Below are 16,818 nucleotides of genomic sequence, written 5' to 3'. Positions count from 1 at the left end.
TGAGAGCTCTCAACTGTAACCCTAGTTACTCAGAATGCTGAGATCTGAAGATGGCAGCTCGAGACTAGCCCAGCCAGGAAAAGTCTATGAGACTCTTAACCACAAAAAGATAGAAGTAGAGCTGTGTCTCAGTGGTGCTAGCTAGCCAGAGTTCAAGCCTCAGCAGTGGGGTAAAAAAAAAAATTCTTAGTGATGAAAAATCTGCAAAGCAATTTGTATATGACAATGTAGTTTAAGGGACAGAAGTCATTATTCATGAGAATACAATGTATAGGCTAGTGACACTTTTAAATATTTTTTAATTTTGTGAAAATATCATTGAAAATGTTTTATGCGTGGAAAAACTTACTTTTCACGTCATGTCAGAGTAATTGCTTTACATGATGTCCCATTACCCCTGAATTCTCTAATATTTCCTCACAAAGGCATTGTCTTCCAAAACCAACCATTAAAATCTGTCCCTCCAATAAGATGCCTTTCTATACTCACCCCAACCTTTGTGTCTAACACTCTGCACTTAGTAATAACATATTATTCTTGTTGTTTGGTGTCACTGATTACACCATTCACTCAAGACTTCCATCTCCATGCAAGAACTCACTCATCACACTTAACCCTCAATATACTTGTAAAGCAGGCTGCAATCCCACACATATGCCCACTTATTCTCTGCTACCTGCTGAGACTACATCCCACCCCAAGTTCATGCATTCCTTATAGTCTTATTTTGTTCTTGTCTGAACACCCCTTGATGGGACCAATAGACTCTCCCCTAGAACAGGCTATCCTCCTTCACAGACAGGACAGTCATCCTGGTTAAGCTCTGATACTCTGCAATGCTATGTAGTCATACTCCTCACCATCACAACTCCATCAACTCAGACAGATGCCATCCCTATCCCATTAGGTTCTGATATCCTAATATGGCGCTCCCACCCACATACCCCACCTAATATGGACACCTACCCTTGTCTGGCCCACTTCTTAGTTTACTACTGAATTATTCAGAAAGGGAAGAAAAAGAAGATATAGAGGAAAACTTTTTCTTTTAAAAGAAGAAATACCAATTATAAACTATATATGCACCTATAATCAGCTAATTTCAGTAAGTATTTATCAAAATAAATTTGAGACTCATTATCAGTGGGGAATTGGTTTGAGGACTCAGACAGCAAACTCTGAAGATGATCAAGACCTTTATATAAAATAGCATACAGTATTTGAATATGGCTGATCTACACCCACATGCATATGTTAAATCATCTCTAGATTACTAACCTCTAACATAATGTAAAGGCCATAGAAATAGCAGTTAGACTGTAATATTTAGGGAGTAATGGGAAACAAAGGCTGTGCATGTTCAGATACAATTTTACCCCAAATGTTTATGCTCCAAAATTGGTTGACTACAGATGTGGAACTCAAAAACAGAAATGAGGGCAAAATGTACCTATTTTTACCACTTAAATCATTTTTTATACTAATTCCATCTAAATTTAAAAGTCAATGAAAGTTATGATATTGGATATCTATCAAATGATCATTTTATTTAAGTATCTTAAATAGTACAGAAAAATCTAGTTAAATATCCATATGCAACTTTGACTTGTTTTCAGTACCAGAGGAGTTCTATTGTTTCTAAATATACTTATCCAGATAGAATTCTACAAAAAAAAAGGGGCGGGGGGGGCTACAGCCCTACATTTTAGAGACATTACACTTTTCTTTGTTCTTGTTTCTATAAGGAAGGATGTTCCAGAAGCATAGTCTAAGCCTCTCTTCACTCCTTGGAAAGTGAAGTGACTTGTATAATAGGTGATCCTGCAATAAATAAAGGACTGAGCTAAGAGAGCTCAGTTTTGCTTCTCTTGCCCTTAGGAGTAATGCAGGGAGATGGAAGCAAAAAGATCCTATTACTGCTTTGCTAGTGTACCCAGGACTGGATGGATAAGATCCAGCCCACTTGATCATTCCTATAATCTAGCCTCTGTTAGTATAACAATGACATTTTGGTGCTCATCTTTTTCCTTGTTTCGTTTCTCAAGTTGTTGAGAGCCCAGGGAAGAAAGAAGGATGTCATCTGAGAGTTAAATTCAACAATCAAAAGTCTTTCTTAATACTGAAGACTGCTCATTTTCTCAGTGCTGACTTAAAAGGGCTGCTCCAATCTGAGCTTCTTGAAACTATTGTAAAGAACAAAACCTCAAACCTTAACAAAAAATAAATATTCCAAATGAGAAAAAGTTGATTTATCTGATCATGTTTATTACTCATTGAAAAAAAAAAAACCAACTACTTCAAAGTCTCATAATCCCCTCCCTGTAGAAGTCATAATTTATCCTTTCAATTCTACTTCCTACTCCTAATCACCAATGAGACTACAATGCTGAATATTTTTGGACTATATATCATGGTTTAGTTTTATGTATCTTATCTTTGTCTATTCTTTATCTCTACTTTACTCTTGGATCCTTTAACTTGAAAAGGGCAGAAAGCTATGGCCTTAAATCTAAAATCACTTATTTGGCCAGATGCTGGTGGCTTAGACCTATAATCCTAGCTACTTAGGAGGCTGAGCTTTGAGGATCGTAGTTCAAAGCCAGCTCCGGCCAATTAACCATCAGAAACTTGGAAGTGGTGCTGTGGCCCAAACCGGTGGAGGGCTAGCCTTGAGAAAAATAGCTCAGGAACAGCACCTAGGCCCTGAGCCCAAGTCCCACAATCAACAGGGGAAAAAAAATCACTTACTTGTAAAAATAAATTTTTATTGGAACACTTACTTATTTAGGTAATGTTTTTGCACTACAATGGAAGTGAACAGTTGCAATACAGATCGGATGACCCAGTGACCTACCCAGAGACAACATTATTACAGTCCATATACTGTGTTACTGTGTGCCTAAAATAAGCCTAAAATAATTACTACCCATCCCTTTACTAATAGTTTGTTAACCTTAGCTTTCACTCATACACCCTCCCCCGCCCCCCGCCCCATACTTGCGTAAGTACAGGGGCTTGAACTCTGGGCTCCTTAGCTTTTTTGCTTTACCACTTGAGGGACAGCTACACTTTCTCACTCAATCCTTTAAAGCTTAGATATTTTGGATCTTTTAAGTCAAAATTAATTGCTCCCTTCTCTTCCCATTATATTGTAATATGGAGGTCAGATCTGGCCAGTGCCATCATTGGCCACATGGCCAGTTGTACTATCTGGTGTCTTGTACTGATGGGAGTGCCTGAATTCCTAGAGGAAGGGAAGTCCTATCCCCTGGTGATGGGTGTCCTGAGTCCCAAGAGACAGCCCACATGGCCTATAGGTTATTGAGCCTGTTAGTCAAGTGCTTGGGACTGGAAGCTTCCTGTGACTGAGCCCCCAGACCTGACCTTAGTTAGGATCAGGTGAGCTCAGGCACCATTATGCCATGCTATATGTCTCTATGTTCACGTCCTGTGTCCTGTCTCCTGTCCCCATGGCATCCCAAGTCAGCTCTCCACTGGAGCTGGATTGGTTTATTGGTATTGTTTCTGTTCTCACTTCCTCTCTGGCCTGTTTCCTGACAGTGTTAAGTGTATTTGTGGGCTACAAGCCTTTGTAACAACTACTTGACAGCAGACTGCTTGCTAATGCTCTAATATAAACTCCAAGATTCGATCCTTCAATATGTGACTTCTCAGATAGTTTATATTATTCTTATAACAATCTGATACTCAACATTCTCCATTCTTGTGAGCTCTTTAAAACAAGTTCAAATCTAAACCTAGTATAAATAGTAAGATTTGTGTATCTGCCCATAGTTCTTGCCTTATTCATGAAATAGAAATTCCATATAAGCTTTTTTACTTTCTTGCAGTAAGTTTCTGCCCCTTTATTACCCTTTATTCAGCCTCCCTCCACAGAAAGGAGAAATGACTAATACTGAAAAAACAAATACTCTTTTTTTGGTGCCAGTCCTAGGGCTTGAACTCAGGACCTGAACACAGTCACTGAACTGTCACAACTCTACTGACAGCAAGACCCAAATAGTTGTCTCCTAGTGAAATGTTTTCAAAAAGCCGTTTTTCATTTCTGGCCGGCTATACTTGCTGGCTTAGCCTCACTGATGTTACTACTTGCATTTTAGAAGAAGCCTAACACTCTATCTACAATGTGTCTGGTAGGATGGTATGTACAATTCAGAGTATGGACTACAGTATGTTTTTAGCCAGCTTAGAGCCAAGTTCTTTAATATAGCCTTATCATTAAAAACAAATACCTTGATTCATGACTCCTAAGTCTCTGTCTGAAAACAAAGAAGAAATAGAGAACTAGCTCCTACTCAGGTGGCACATAGGGCTGAAGATATTTTGATTGATTCACAACAGCAAATTAACTTAAATCATTCCTTTGAAATGTACCAATGTCATTCATATCATGTGTTTATAATTCATCTGCTTAAGAAAACATTTTAAAGTAAAAAAAGATTAACATGCTTTCCTATTTCTTTTCTTTATCTAGTATAGTCTTAATATTTTATTGATATGAGCTCTCAAGTTTAATTATGCTCAACATATAAAAGAATCATGGATATAACAAATTAGAAAAGTACTTCCCATCTTATTTAGTATTAAAAATATAACCTCCTGTCTAAAAAGCAAATACCCTACACCTAAGATGTCTCCAATTACTTTTCCATTTGTAGGTTCTTGCACAAAACATACCTTATGAATACGTATCTCCACTTGTATTAAGATATGTCCACCACTGCTGAAAAACTCACCTAGTCAGTCAACCTCTATATTTCCAAAACAATGTACACATTCCTCTTCACCTATGTACATCTCATCCGCATGTAACCAACCCTCTTACCATAAAATGATTTTATTCTCTTAGATATAGTGATACCACACTTTTCAGGTTTTACTACTTAGCCAAAGGCAGTGCTTTTCAGTGTACAAGTTCAGTGGCCTTACTTTTGAGTTTTCTCTTCCTCTATCCAAGGAATTCTAACCTAAGGTGCAGTACAGAATCTACTTCTCTCTGTAGTTACGTATATCATTCCTTATTTCGTTAGGTAATCTCATTCAGCTCTATGTATTTAAATATTACTCGACATTTGCCTAACTTAAACCTTCAGCTAAAAAAAATCACCACTATGTAGCCAGGCATCAGTGGCTCATGCCTATAATACTAGGTACTCAGGAACTGGAGATCATGGTTTGAATCCAGCCAGGTAGGAAAGCCCATCAGACTCTTATTTCCAATAAACCACCACCACAAAAAAAAAAAAAAAAAAAAAGTAAAGCTGTTGCTCAGATGGTAGAGTGCTAGCCTTGAACACAAAATTCAGTGACAGTGCTCAGGCTCTAAGTTCAAAACAAACAAACCAACAACAACAAACACTCACTACTATATACTTTAACACTTTCCACTAAAGCAAAAATAAGAAACAAAATTTTAGATATCTTAGTTTCAAGGATTTCTATCTGTATAAGCTGAAATACTTATTCCTAAGATTATAACAAAAAAAAAATCTAAGGAAGAACTATGTTCTTCCCATTTAGTCCTTACCATCATTCATGAGGATTTAGTCCCTTGTTTCTGAACAGTTGTTCATCTAAAAATGAAAACTAACAAACTTTCTTCCAATACACACCTTGAACACACCCATCAATAAAAAGGCCTGAGTTCCTGGATAAATGTCTCAAATTGCTTGGCAATATTATTTTAAGAACGACTCTAAGTTAAAGATGAGTTTTAAAGGTGACTGGGATGAAGGGTAGAAAATATGACTAAAGAGACCCTCAAAAATGTGGGGCAATGTGCCTAAAAGAAAAAAAAAAAAAGAATTGATAAAGTTATCTCCAGAAGAAACAAACAGAGAAGAAAATGATATGTTTGACAGACTATAACCAACTAGACGGATAGTCAAGAGCTTTGTTTGATGAGAAAGGGCAAATGGGAATTATTACTATGTTGTAAACTAAGAAATCAAAGCAGTTATTTCAAACAATAATTTATTATATAAAATCAAAGTATTCGTTTCCCGGTCAGGGAACCAAAAAAAAAAACACCAAAAACCCACCAAAGTAACAAAAAACATAAACAAGAAAGATTTGCCAACTGTGGGAAGACTATATGAAAGAAAAAATAATTATCATTTTCAGTTTTATTTTCTTGCAAACCTGAAAAGTCTTAAAAACAAATTTTTATTTAGCTTTAATTAAGAAGCTTAGTTGGGCGAGATGACTCATGCCTGAAATTCCAGTTATTGAGGAGGAGGCAGTCCTTTAACCCCAGCCCAGGCAAAAAACTAGTGAGACCCCCATCTCAATAAACAAGGCATCCAGTTTGGTCATTTCAGATATATGAGAGGTAGAGGTAGGAGAACTGAGGTCTGAGGCTAGTCTTGGACAAAAAAATCTGAAAAACAGATATACTGGACCATATGGCTAAGAGTTCAAACCCCAATAGTGTTGAGGGGAGGGGGGTAAGAAAGAAGAGAAATAAGGATGGGAGGGGAGGGAGGAGAGAGGGAGGGAAGAAAGGAGGAAGGGAGGAAGAGAAGAAGGGAAAAAGGAAGCAAGGGAGGGAAGGAGAGAGGGAGGCAAGGGGAAAGGAAGAAGGAAAAGGGAAGAAAAAAGATAGGAAGTGTAAAAAGAAAAGAGTGCTATTTTCCAAATGCAAAGATAATATTATTTAATGTCTTTTCTAGTGGTTCCAATAGGATGCTCTGGGTCCTTTCACATGCTCTCACAGACTAATGAGGAGGAAAAAGTTACCTCAGAAATCTTCATGCTTTTTTAGCTCCTTTGGAAGACCAGCATTTCAAATCAGATAGATCAAAAGAATGTAAGAATATCTAACAGCAATTTACCATGTTCACTAGAGCCAATCTAGAAAGAGTGTACACTTGTAACCAAACAAGAGATTTTTAAATAGCATGGCACAAAGGCAGCACCATGATGGAATGAAGATCAGTCTTCTAACCTCTATCTTAACATGTGCCAAAATACAAAACTAACACACAGTCTGATCTCAAAAACAGCACAATTCTACTCTTCCAAGAATAAAGTGATCCAGGAGTTGGCACAACTTCAAATATCATATGTAAAAACCATCGATTTATTATTTTATAGAACATCTTAGGAGATATATCTTAACCAGTGAGCTCACAAGTGCCACATACAATAGTATGCTATTACCTGGCCCACAATTTGCTTATCTTAAAGAATATTTGCTAGTGCTTGAAAAATAGTTTTACAGATAACTTTTTTGTTTGATAACTTTTTTGTTTTTTGTTTGTTATATCAGTGTCCATAAATCCAGATTCCTAAGTTAATCTACTCTTATGGAACTTTCATGACAACAGTGAGATGGTCAGTGGTAAGACAGAGAGACCAGGCAAGAAACTTTCAGTAAGTAGCAGCAAACTGATTAACAGCGAAACTAAAACAGAGAGTAGATACCAACAAAAAAATAACTTCAATATAATCTAGTAGGATATAAATTTTTTAATGAACTAAAAACTATTTTCTTATTCAGTATCATACATATGAAACATTCCCTAGCTTGTACAAAGGGTAGCAAATGTGTTTTGCCCACTTCCTGAACAAAGTGAAGATTAAACTGAGCGATACTCAGTAATTCTAAACTGTAATTCCTGGCTCTGGAGTACTCTGAAGTACAGATCATTCACAAATCCTGTCTTTTTCTCTGAAGTGCTCCATTATCTTTCTTAATATTTATTACCACTCTCATCAGAAAGAATCTATTCACAAAAACTGAAAAGCTCAAACAGGTAAAATAACAAGAATAGCAACTAGCATTTATGGAATGCTTTGTATATGGAATATTAAAAAATACTAAATACTTCCTACATGTTGTACTTGTTAATATATATCCATACAACGAATTTTCAAATTGCCTAATTATCTCCCATTTACAGATGAAGCAACCAAAGCATGAAGATAAAGTTCCACAATGATAAGTGGTAACACTAGGATTCAAATTTGAGCAGTCTTGGCTCTCAAATAAAAGATTTGGGGGAACTATAAATTAAGTAATAGATTTAGTTCCTAACAACAGATCTTAAGGTGAGTGATATCATGGTAATCAAGAGAACTAGTGACAAAAATGTGTTCACTTGCCTCATATGGCCATTAAGCACCCCTGAAATGTATCTAGTCCAAGTTGAGATATGCTAAAAAGGTAAAATACCTGATTTTGAAGACCAATATTAAGAAAAGAATATAAACCAACTCATTATTACTAAAATAGTAATATTTTAATACAGCGAATTAAATAAACTGTTTTAGTGTGGCAATTTAAAATTACATATTTGTAATTTCTATATTTATTTCATTATTTTTCTACTGAATACAATGTTAAATAGGAAATTTACTGAATGTTTTTAACCCAGTCTTTGCAACTTGGCTTTGCTGTAAGATTTAAAATACACACACACACACACACACACACACACACACACACACCCCTTTCTTATCCACTCTGTTGTGTAAAATAGTCCTCAAACCTACAGCTCAGATTCAGATTCAGTAAGGAACACACACACACACACACACACACACGCGCGTTCAGCTTGATGAGGCTTCACTAATCAAACTTGGTATTAATAAGACTCAAAATAACGATAGTTACGAGTACGATCCTTAAATACGAATTCGTGAATTTATTAACAAAAATAATCAAATGAATAAACGAATGAAAAAGTAGGGAATGGAAAGACTGCTTTACAATAGAATGTCCACTTCTAATAACTACAGAAGGAAAATCTCAACGGATGCTCAAATTTGTGGATGAAATTTTGATGAGTCTATGATGATATTCTGTTCTTCAAGGTACTTTTTTTTATAGCTGCATATTAGTTACCAAAAAACTAACTAAGTTTCAGGGAGAAACAGAGTATCATGTTAACTAAATTTTCAAAGCTAACATCAGGGCAAACCAACATCATGAACGTCAAGATATGATGTACTGAGAACAGAACATCTCTGGTAGTATTTCTGCCAAATGTAACCAGTGTCATCATGAGAAAACAAGAGACAGATTCAAACAGAGAGACATTCTACAGATTGTCTTGGACTTTGCAAAAATGTCAAGGTCAAGAAGTACAAAGAAAGCCTGAGGAAGTACTCTTAATTTAAAAATGACTCAAGAGACAAGACAACCAAATGCAGTATATTATTCTAGTGTGGATCTTGTACTGGGAGATGTGGGAAGTTTACTTTGAACTTTCTAGAAGATTGAAATCGTATCACTATAGAAAGTAAAAACAAAACAAAAAAAACTTGGCCGATCCCCCAGAACAAGTATCATAATAGATTACATTAAGAGCTAGATAGTGTTTTAAAATGTACTAATGTTTCTTCTACTCTAGACTTTACTCTTTTTCAAATGTTATGACTCATCATATACTAAATACTAACTATATGTTCCATAAAATATAGGACAACAGTCAGGAGAGGTGGTTCACAGCTGTAATCCCAACCATGCAAGGGAAATCAGGAGGATCTCAGTTCAAAGTTCAAGGCCAGACCAAACAAAAAACCAAGCCAGACCTCCACCTCAACAAATAAGGCAGGTGGTGTAGGGGTGTGTGCCTATGATCCCAGCTAAGCAGGAAGTGTAAGTGAGACAATCTTGTCCCTGGACAGCCAGGCAAAAAATACAAGAGGCTACTGGGAAAATAACTAGAAAACAAAGAGTTGTGTGCATTGCTCAAGTGGTAGATGACCTGCCTGGCAAGCAAGAGGCCATGAGTTCAAATCCCAAATCACACACAGATACACAAAGGACTATATTATCACTTAGTATCATTGTGAGTACCAGAATACTATTTCCAATATCCGATGAACTGAGACATGTTACATAAGCACACTTAAAATTGTAGTAAATATACAGAATAGGAAAAGCATAAATTATTTTTAGTTCTCTATGATAAATATAGATATTAAGACAAAGAACTTGTTGGACAACTCTCTAAATAAAAGCAAAAACAAGGTGTGAATCAGAAGAGTAATTAAGACTGCAAGGAAAAGAAGTTTCATAATTAGAGGAAGGTAAACATCTCTCTGTATCTAGTCAAGCATATCACCTTCTCAATTAATAAACACTCAAAATTAAAATCATTTTCTTTCCAATAAAATTCAATTAACATGTTATATAAAAATCTGATTACTTAGACTTCAGCTAAGAACTGAGTGAGGTTCAAATGTCACCGTATACCAATATGCTGTAAAACCTAACATGTTACCTGCAGTTTCCACGTCTCACCTAACAAGTAAGACATTTGGGTCATTTTCTCCCGAAGAATATTATTTTATAAAAATTATTCAAGTAGACCCAGAGGCCAGTGGCTCACACCTGTAACATTAGCTGTTCATGAGGCTGAGATCTAAGGATTCTGGTTATAAACTAACCTGGGCAGTACAGTCATGAGTTTAATGAACTACCAGAAATCCAGAAGTGGACCTGTGGCTCAAGTGGAAGAGTGGTAGCCTTGAGCAAAAAAGCACAGGGACAGTGCCCAAGACCGGAGTTCATGCCCCAGGAGCAATGTGCCACACACACACACACACACACACACACACACACACAAGTATTTGAGCAAAAAGAGCATTGAATACAGAAAAAAAAGTAGTCACACACATATATAGTCATACATGACACGGGAAAATATAGCCTCTGTAAATGTTTACAAAGCAATGAACATAAGCATGTCATAGTAAAAGATGACTTGACATACACCAATTACTTTTCATCTCAATTCATATCACAGTAACTGTGATAGGATGTGGGACTAAAACACAGTCAACAAGTGTACACTGTATTTAAAAAGACTGTATTTAGTTGAAAGAAACAGTGACAAGATGAGTTTTAGTATGTCCTTGACTAGGGCTGGGACTCTGAGAAAACAATTTACAAACATGGCTGGAACACATTTAGAACAATGTAATTGTGCATTACATTTAAACTACAACAGTGAGACTGCATTTCAGATACACAGTTTTCAATGTCTTCCAATCCTGTTTGAGTATCCAAGTAACTAAGGCAAAATAAGAGACTTTAACTCCTTTTAAAATGAGTTAATTAAAATGTGGACTTTTCAAAAGTACGTGTATTCTTTGTGACACAAAGCCATACTTAATATAACTTAAGAAAGCAAGAAGATAAAAAATAAATAGTCCCAAACAAAGGCTGACTTCCTCAAATCACGGTATGCCTAATATGAGCAGACACACAATGTGGTCTTCCTACCAGAATGAACTCAATTTCTAAATAGGTTCTCAGCAGAAGACATTTTTACATGGCAACTACAAAATCTAGTCTATTGTGCATTCGAGAAACACACATACTAATACACTTGGTATAAAGAACACTGGGAGGTCACTTTTCACACATTGCGAACCAAAATCATTTATGAAATCTGGCTGAAGGTCTTTCTTGCGTCTTTTCCTCAGATGAAGACCGTCAGACGTTTCATAAAAGAAAAACAAAGCGGCAAATGGCTCAAACTTGACTTAAGGGCTGCCCACTGGCGCACCCTTCCCGGGCACGCTTCCCCGCCCGCCCTGCCCGGGCTCCGGGAGTTGCGGCCGGCTAACCTCCTGCGACCTCCCTTTCCCCAGCGAAAGCCAGGAGGAGGGAAAGGCGCGAACCGAAGCCGGGAGGGCTGGGGCGGCGGAGGAGGAGGGCAGGGACACGGACACCACCGGAGAGGGGCAGGCGCGCAAGTGACCACGATGCCCCCGGCTCCAAGGGCCAAGGCAGGGTCGCCCGGACAGAGGGGAGGGCAGCCGCCGGCCCTGCCAACCCTCCCCCCGCCCCCCTCCACAGCCAGCCACGCGCCCCGCTCCCGGCCCGCCGGCCCCGGTGCCTGGGGCCCCACTAAACCAACCTGCAGGGCAACAAGCTCCAGACACACGACAGAGGAGGGGCGGGGGTAGGGAGAGAGGGGGCAAAGGGGGGTGGGTGGGAGGAAGATAGGAGAGACAGAGGAGAGAGCCGGAGAGACAGAACCACAGAGAGCTAGAGTGAGAGAGGAGAGAGAACCAGAGAGCAGGAGAGAGAGAGACACACAGAGAGAGACAGAGAGAGAGAGAGAGACAGACAGACAAACAGACAGACAGAGGGGAGAACCAGAAGAGAGCTAAGGAGAGGAACCCAGAGAGAGAAAGGGGGGAGAGAGGAGAGAGACAGACAGACACAGAGAGAGAGAGAGACAGAGAGAGAGAGACAGAGTGAGAGAGGGGAGAACCAGAAGAGAGCTAAGGAGAGGAACCCAGAGAGAGAAAGGGGGGAAGAGAGGAGAGACAGAGACACACACAGACAGACAGACAGAGTGAGGGGAGAACCAGGAGAGCTAAGGAGAGGAACCCAGAGAGAGAAAGGGGGGAAAGGAGAGAGGCAGAAAGAGAGAGACAGACAGACAGACACACACAGAGAGAGAGAGACAGAGAGACAGGGACAGAGTGAGAGAGGGGAGAACCAGTAGAGAGCTCAGGAGAGGAACCCAGAGAGAGAAAGGGGGGAGAGAGAACCGGAGCGAGCTAGGGAGAGGGGAGAGAAACGCACCGCGGAACGGGCGGGAGGGGAGCGGGCGGGGAGGGCGGGAGAGGGCGCCAGGTGGGGAGCCCCGCCGCGGCCCGCCACCCCGAGCGCCCCACGCCAGGCCGGCCTCGAGCCCACAAGTTTGAAGCCGAGCCCGCCGCCGGCTCCCACCGCGAACCGCGGAGCGAGGATCCGCAGTTGGCCGGGGCCGGGGGGGGGGGGGGGGGCGGCGCGTGTGTGTGTGTGTGAGCGCGCGTGTGTGTGAGTGTGTGTGCGGGGAAGAGTCCATCGCGCGGCCGGGGAAAGCGCACCGGAGGCGTCCGGGGGAGCCCGCGAGCGGTGGGGGTGGGGGGGTGGGGAGGCGCGGGGTGGGGAGGGGGCCGCTGCCATGGCAACGCCCCCCCCCTCCCCTCATCCGTCCAGACTTCCAAAGAGGGAGGAAGAACTTCAAATCCCAACCGTCAGCGCTCGAGCGGCTCCTTCTTAAAGGGGTACACACCGCGCCGCCGCCGGGCGCGAGGGGGGCAGAGCCCGGCGGGGCCCCCCCCCCACCCCGTCCCCAACCCGCGGGCTCCCGGGTATCCCCTCCCCGAGGAGGGAGAGGGATCCCCCCACCCCAATCCCCCGAGTCCAAGTCCCCCAGTCCTAAGTCCGCCTCTGCCCGCCCGGCCCCCCGGCGGCGAAAAGGGGGTGTGTGTGTGTGCGTGTGTGTATGTGCGCCCGGCGGGGGGCGCGGACCAACCCGCCGGGCGCCCACCAAGCTCTCCCTCCCGGCCGGGGGGTGAGGGAGGGGGGACACCGACCCGTGGGGGGGCCGCGTCCACCCTCTTGACAGGGGCCGGCGGGGCGGGTGACAGACGCCGAGGAGTTTCGGGGAGCGCGCGGAGCCGGCGGGCGAGCGGACGGGCGGTTTTCCTCCGGGGTGTTCGGGGAGCGGGTTCCCCCAAAACTCCCTCAGTGCCCGGGGACCCGAGAGGGCTGGCCGGCCGGTGGGAGGGGAGGGTTGGGTGTGTGTGTGTGTGTGTGTGTGTGTGTGCGGACCCCGCCGAGCCCGGAGACAAAAGGAGCCGGCGGGGCCGCCGCCGCCGCCGCCGCTCCCAACGCGCTCCCCATTGAACTGACCCGGACCCGAGATTCAACTAAAGCCCCGCCAGCCACAAACTCCTCGGGGCTGCAGCGGCCGCCGCCGCCGCCGCCGCCGCCGCCGCCGCCGCCGCCGCGCGGGGCCCGGGCTCCGGCCCCGACTCTCTCTTACCTACACAGTGCATGAGGCGGTGGCGCCAGGAGTCGAGTTCCCGCCGGAATCCTCTCCTCTCCGCCGCGCACCGAGGGCTCCGGCACTGAGCGGCGGCGGCAGCGGCGGCGGCGGCGGCAGCGGCCATTCTCTCCCTTCCCTTGTCCATCTGCGTCCCGCGTCACGCGCCCTCATTTACATACGAGCGGCGCAGGCACGAGGCAGGGGCGCGAGCCCTCGGCGCGAGCCCCGGAGCGCGCGCCCCCCGGAGGGGGGTTGATTGACACGTGTCACTACCTTCCCTCGGCCCTTCCCTTCCCTCCCTCCCCCCCCTCCCTCCCTCCTCCCACCGCTCCCTCCGGGAGAGGCGGCGAGGGAGCGCGAGAAGGAGGAAGCAACCTGCCGCTTCCGCTGACCCCGCCTCCCCACCCACACTCCCTTCTCCTCTTTCCCTCCTCCCTCCCCAACCAACCCCCCCCCCACATCCCACCCCGCCCCTGGAGTTTACTCCAGCCAGCCATACCGCTCCCGCCGCCCGCGTAAACCCTTTAGCCCGGGCGGAGAGACCCGGAGCCACGCCAGGAAGCCCGACTAGCAACGCCTCCCTGCCTTCAGCCTGGGCGACGGGCTCTGGCCACTCCGAGACTTCATTTCCCAAACTCCATTGCGCTCAGACCCCCCCCAGCTGAGCTGGCGGTCTCGGCGCGGTGCACGCCGGGTATTGTGGTCCCATAACGAAGAGCGCTCAGGAGTCTTGTTTGCCTACTCAGGACTTGCTGGTGGGCCTGCGACCTAGGTGCTCTCGACTCCAAGGGGGGCTCTGCGGCCCGGGGTCGGATCTTAACGCTGTCCGCTGTCCGCTGTCCGCTGTTCGAGTCGGCCGGTCTTACTCCGACGCTTTGCTGCAATAGAAGAGCGGTGGGAGCAGCACGGAGTGATGGGCTTCTTGCAGATTCAGGCTTCGCTTTAAGTATTGGAAACTTTTTTGGGGGGCGGGGAGGGGGAGGTGACTGCCATCCATCACTCCCCAGAAAAAGGACAAGACCTGAAATTGTTACCAGAGGTCCAGAGATGTCCCTTCGATTTCCTGGAGGGCGAGACTGTTTGCAAAGATGAAGGAAAAGATGAGAAGAAGCCTTAACATGAAAACGATTTACAGGGGATTGAGTGAATCCAGTTGATAATTTTAGGAGGGTCAGTTAAAAAAAAAATCTCTGCAAAATGTAAACTCTCAGAGATCAATGTCCTCTATCAGTGAGACTGCTGTACCTTGACATCTTTTATTGGCTCTGCCTGGTCCAGTGGGGCATGAGCTTTAACCCTTTATGGAATCAATTCTGTGCAGTGCTAGAGAAAATAGTTTCTCACAGGACAGAGCAATCTATTGATTAAATATAGGCCTCATTTCTTTTTCACTTTTGCACCGGAGCAGTTGATTTATTTCTATAATAGTTCCAGTGGGCCAAACTGCAGCCGAACCCTCCAAAGGTTGCAGAGAAGTTTTGCGCATTACCAGAGATTGCGTTGCTTATCATTGCCTCAGTTGTATAACTTTACGTTTTCATATGAATTTTGAAGCCAAGTGTGGCAGTACACACCTGTAATCTTTACACTGCAGAAGCCAGCTCAGGATTTCAAGTTCAAAGCTAGCTTAGGTACATAGAAAGGCAATCTCTCTCTCTCTCTCTCTCTCTCTCTCTCTCTCTCTCTCTCTCTCTCTCTCTGTACTTTGAAATCCTATGATCACCTTTGCTAAATTTGTCACAATTGGAGACCTATTACACTTTTTATGGCCAAGGTGGTCAAGTCGCATGTCCAAGGGTCGATATGAAAAATAGATTCTAACTTCCAATGGAAGGATTTGAAAAGCACAGGCAATGAGGTAGAAGAAACGACATAATTTGCAGCCACTTCTGCAGACTACCTCATTTTGGTGGAAATGCAATTTTTCTTCCAAAAGAAAGAGCAATAGAAATATGATAAGAACAATGAATATCAAAATTCTAGAATTTCTGGAAATAGGAGAATACCAAGATTTGATGAGATATGTCAGTTGAGTTCATAGCAAGTATGATAAGGCATAGTATAATTACCCCAATAAAATTAACACTAGGAGTTCGGGTGAAAATGGTTACATTCTAAGCATAATCCAGGGCCGGGCACTCAATTGCTGCTTGTTATTTTGAGATAGCTATAAAGCCAAGGATAGAAAGATCAACTCCCGAGAACCCAGTTGCAAACCATTTTTTTTTTTTGGCCAGTCCTGGGCCTTGGACTCAGGGCCTGAGCACTGTCCCTGGCTTCTTCCCCCTCAAGGCTAGCACTCTGCCACTTGAGCCACAGCGCCGCTTCTGGCCGTTTTCTGTATATGTGGTGCTGGGGAATCGAACCTAGGGCCTCGTGTATCCGAGGCAGGCACTCTTGCCACTAGGCTATATCCCCAGCCCCGTAAACCATTTTTAATATAACAGATATATGATATGAAAATGTTAATATTCTTTGAGAAAGTGTTTTTGTTCTGCTACTTATTGGTACACATTGTGTCCATTCTTTATTGCTGTGTAACAAACCAATCCATAACAAAGTAGCTTAAAAGAACAACCATTTATTTATATTTTTCTCTCAAGTCCATACATAGGTCAGGTGCATTGTTCTCCTGGTCCAGTGAGGATCTTCAACTCTTGGCTGGGATTGGCAGTGAAGGTTGCTGATGGTCTAGGATGGTCTCACACTGATGTGGAATTTGCATCTCCGTTGGTGTAATTGGAATGACCAACCTGTATGTCTCTTACCATCAGAGACTAGACCTCATTTATGTCCTGCTCAACATATGGAGCACAGAGAGTAAGTATGAGTATGAAAATGCTTTTAATCTTGTTTTAGGTCTTGTTTTGCTTGCTATTGTTCCATTGGCCAAAGCAAATCACAGAAATAATCCCAAAGTCTGTCAGGATATTAACAATTGTCATTGTTACAAGAAGATGAAACAAGTTGTGATCATCTGAAATCAAACTACTTTAATTATCTACCCCAA

At 43.1% G+C, this 16,818-nt stretch overlaps 1 protein-coding gene across 8 annotated transcripts in view; it reads right to left on the bottom strand.

Moving 5' to 3' along the window:
• The window catches only part of Lcorl (ligand dependent nuclear receptor corepressor like), a 95,940-nt gene extending 81,852 nt beyond the window's left edge, over nt 1-14,088 (bottom strand). For 7 of the 8 annotated variants that reach the window (XM_048364767.1, XM_048364763.1, XM_048364768.1 and 4 more), the window contains exon 1: nt 13,806-14,088. In XM_048364767.1, the coding sequence (XP_048220724.1) occupies nt 13,806-13,953 (148 nt within the window). In that variant the 5' untranslated portion in view covers nt 13,954-14,088. The remainder of the gene's footprint in view (nt 1-13,805) is intronic. The other variant, XM_048364764.1, reaches the window with a different exon arrangement.
• Between the last annotated feature and the right edge of the window lie 2,730 nt (nt 14,089-16,818).

Source organism: Perognathus longimembris, chromosome 16, assembly GCF_023159225.1.
Source record: "Perognathus longimembris pacificus isolate PPM17 chromosome 16, ASM2315922v1, whole genome shotgun sequence".
Classification (NCBI taxonomy): Eukaryota; Metazoa; Chordata; class Mammalia; order Rodentia; family Heteromyidae; genus Perognathus; species Perognathus longimembris.
This window is presented reverse-complemented; position numbering and strand designations above follow the sequence as displayed.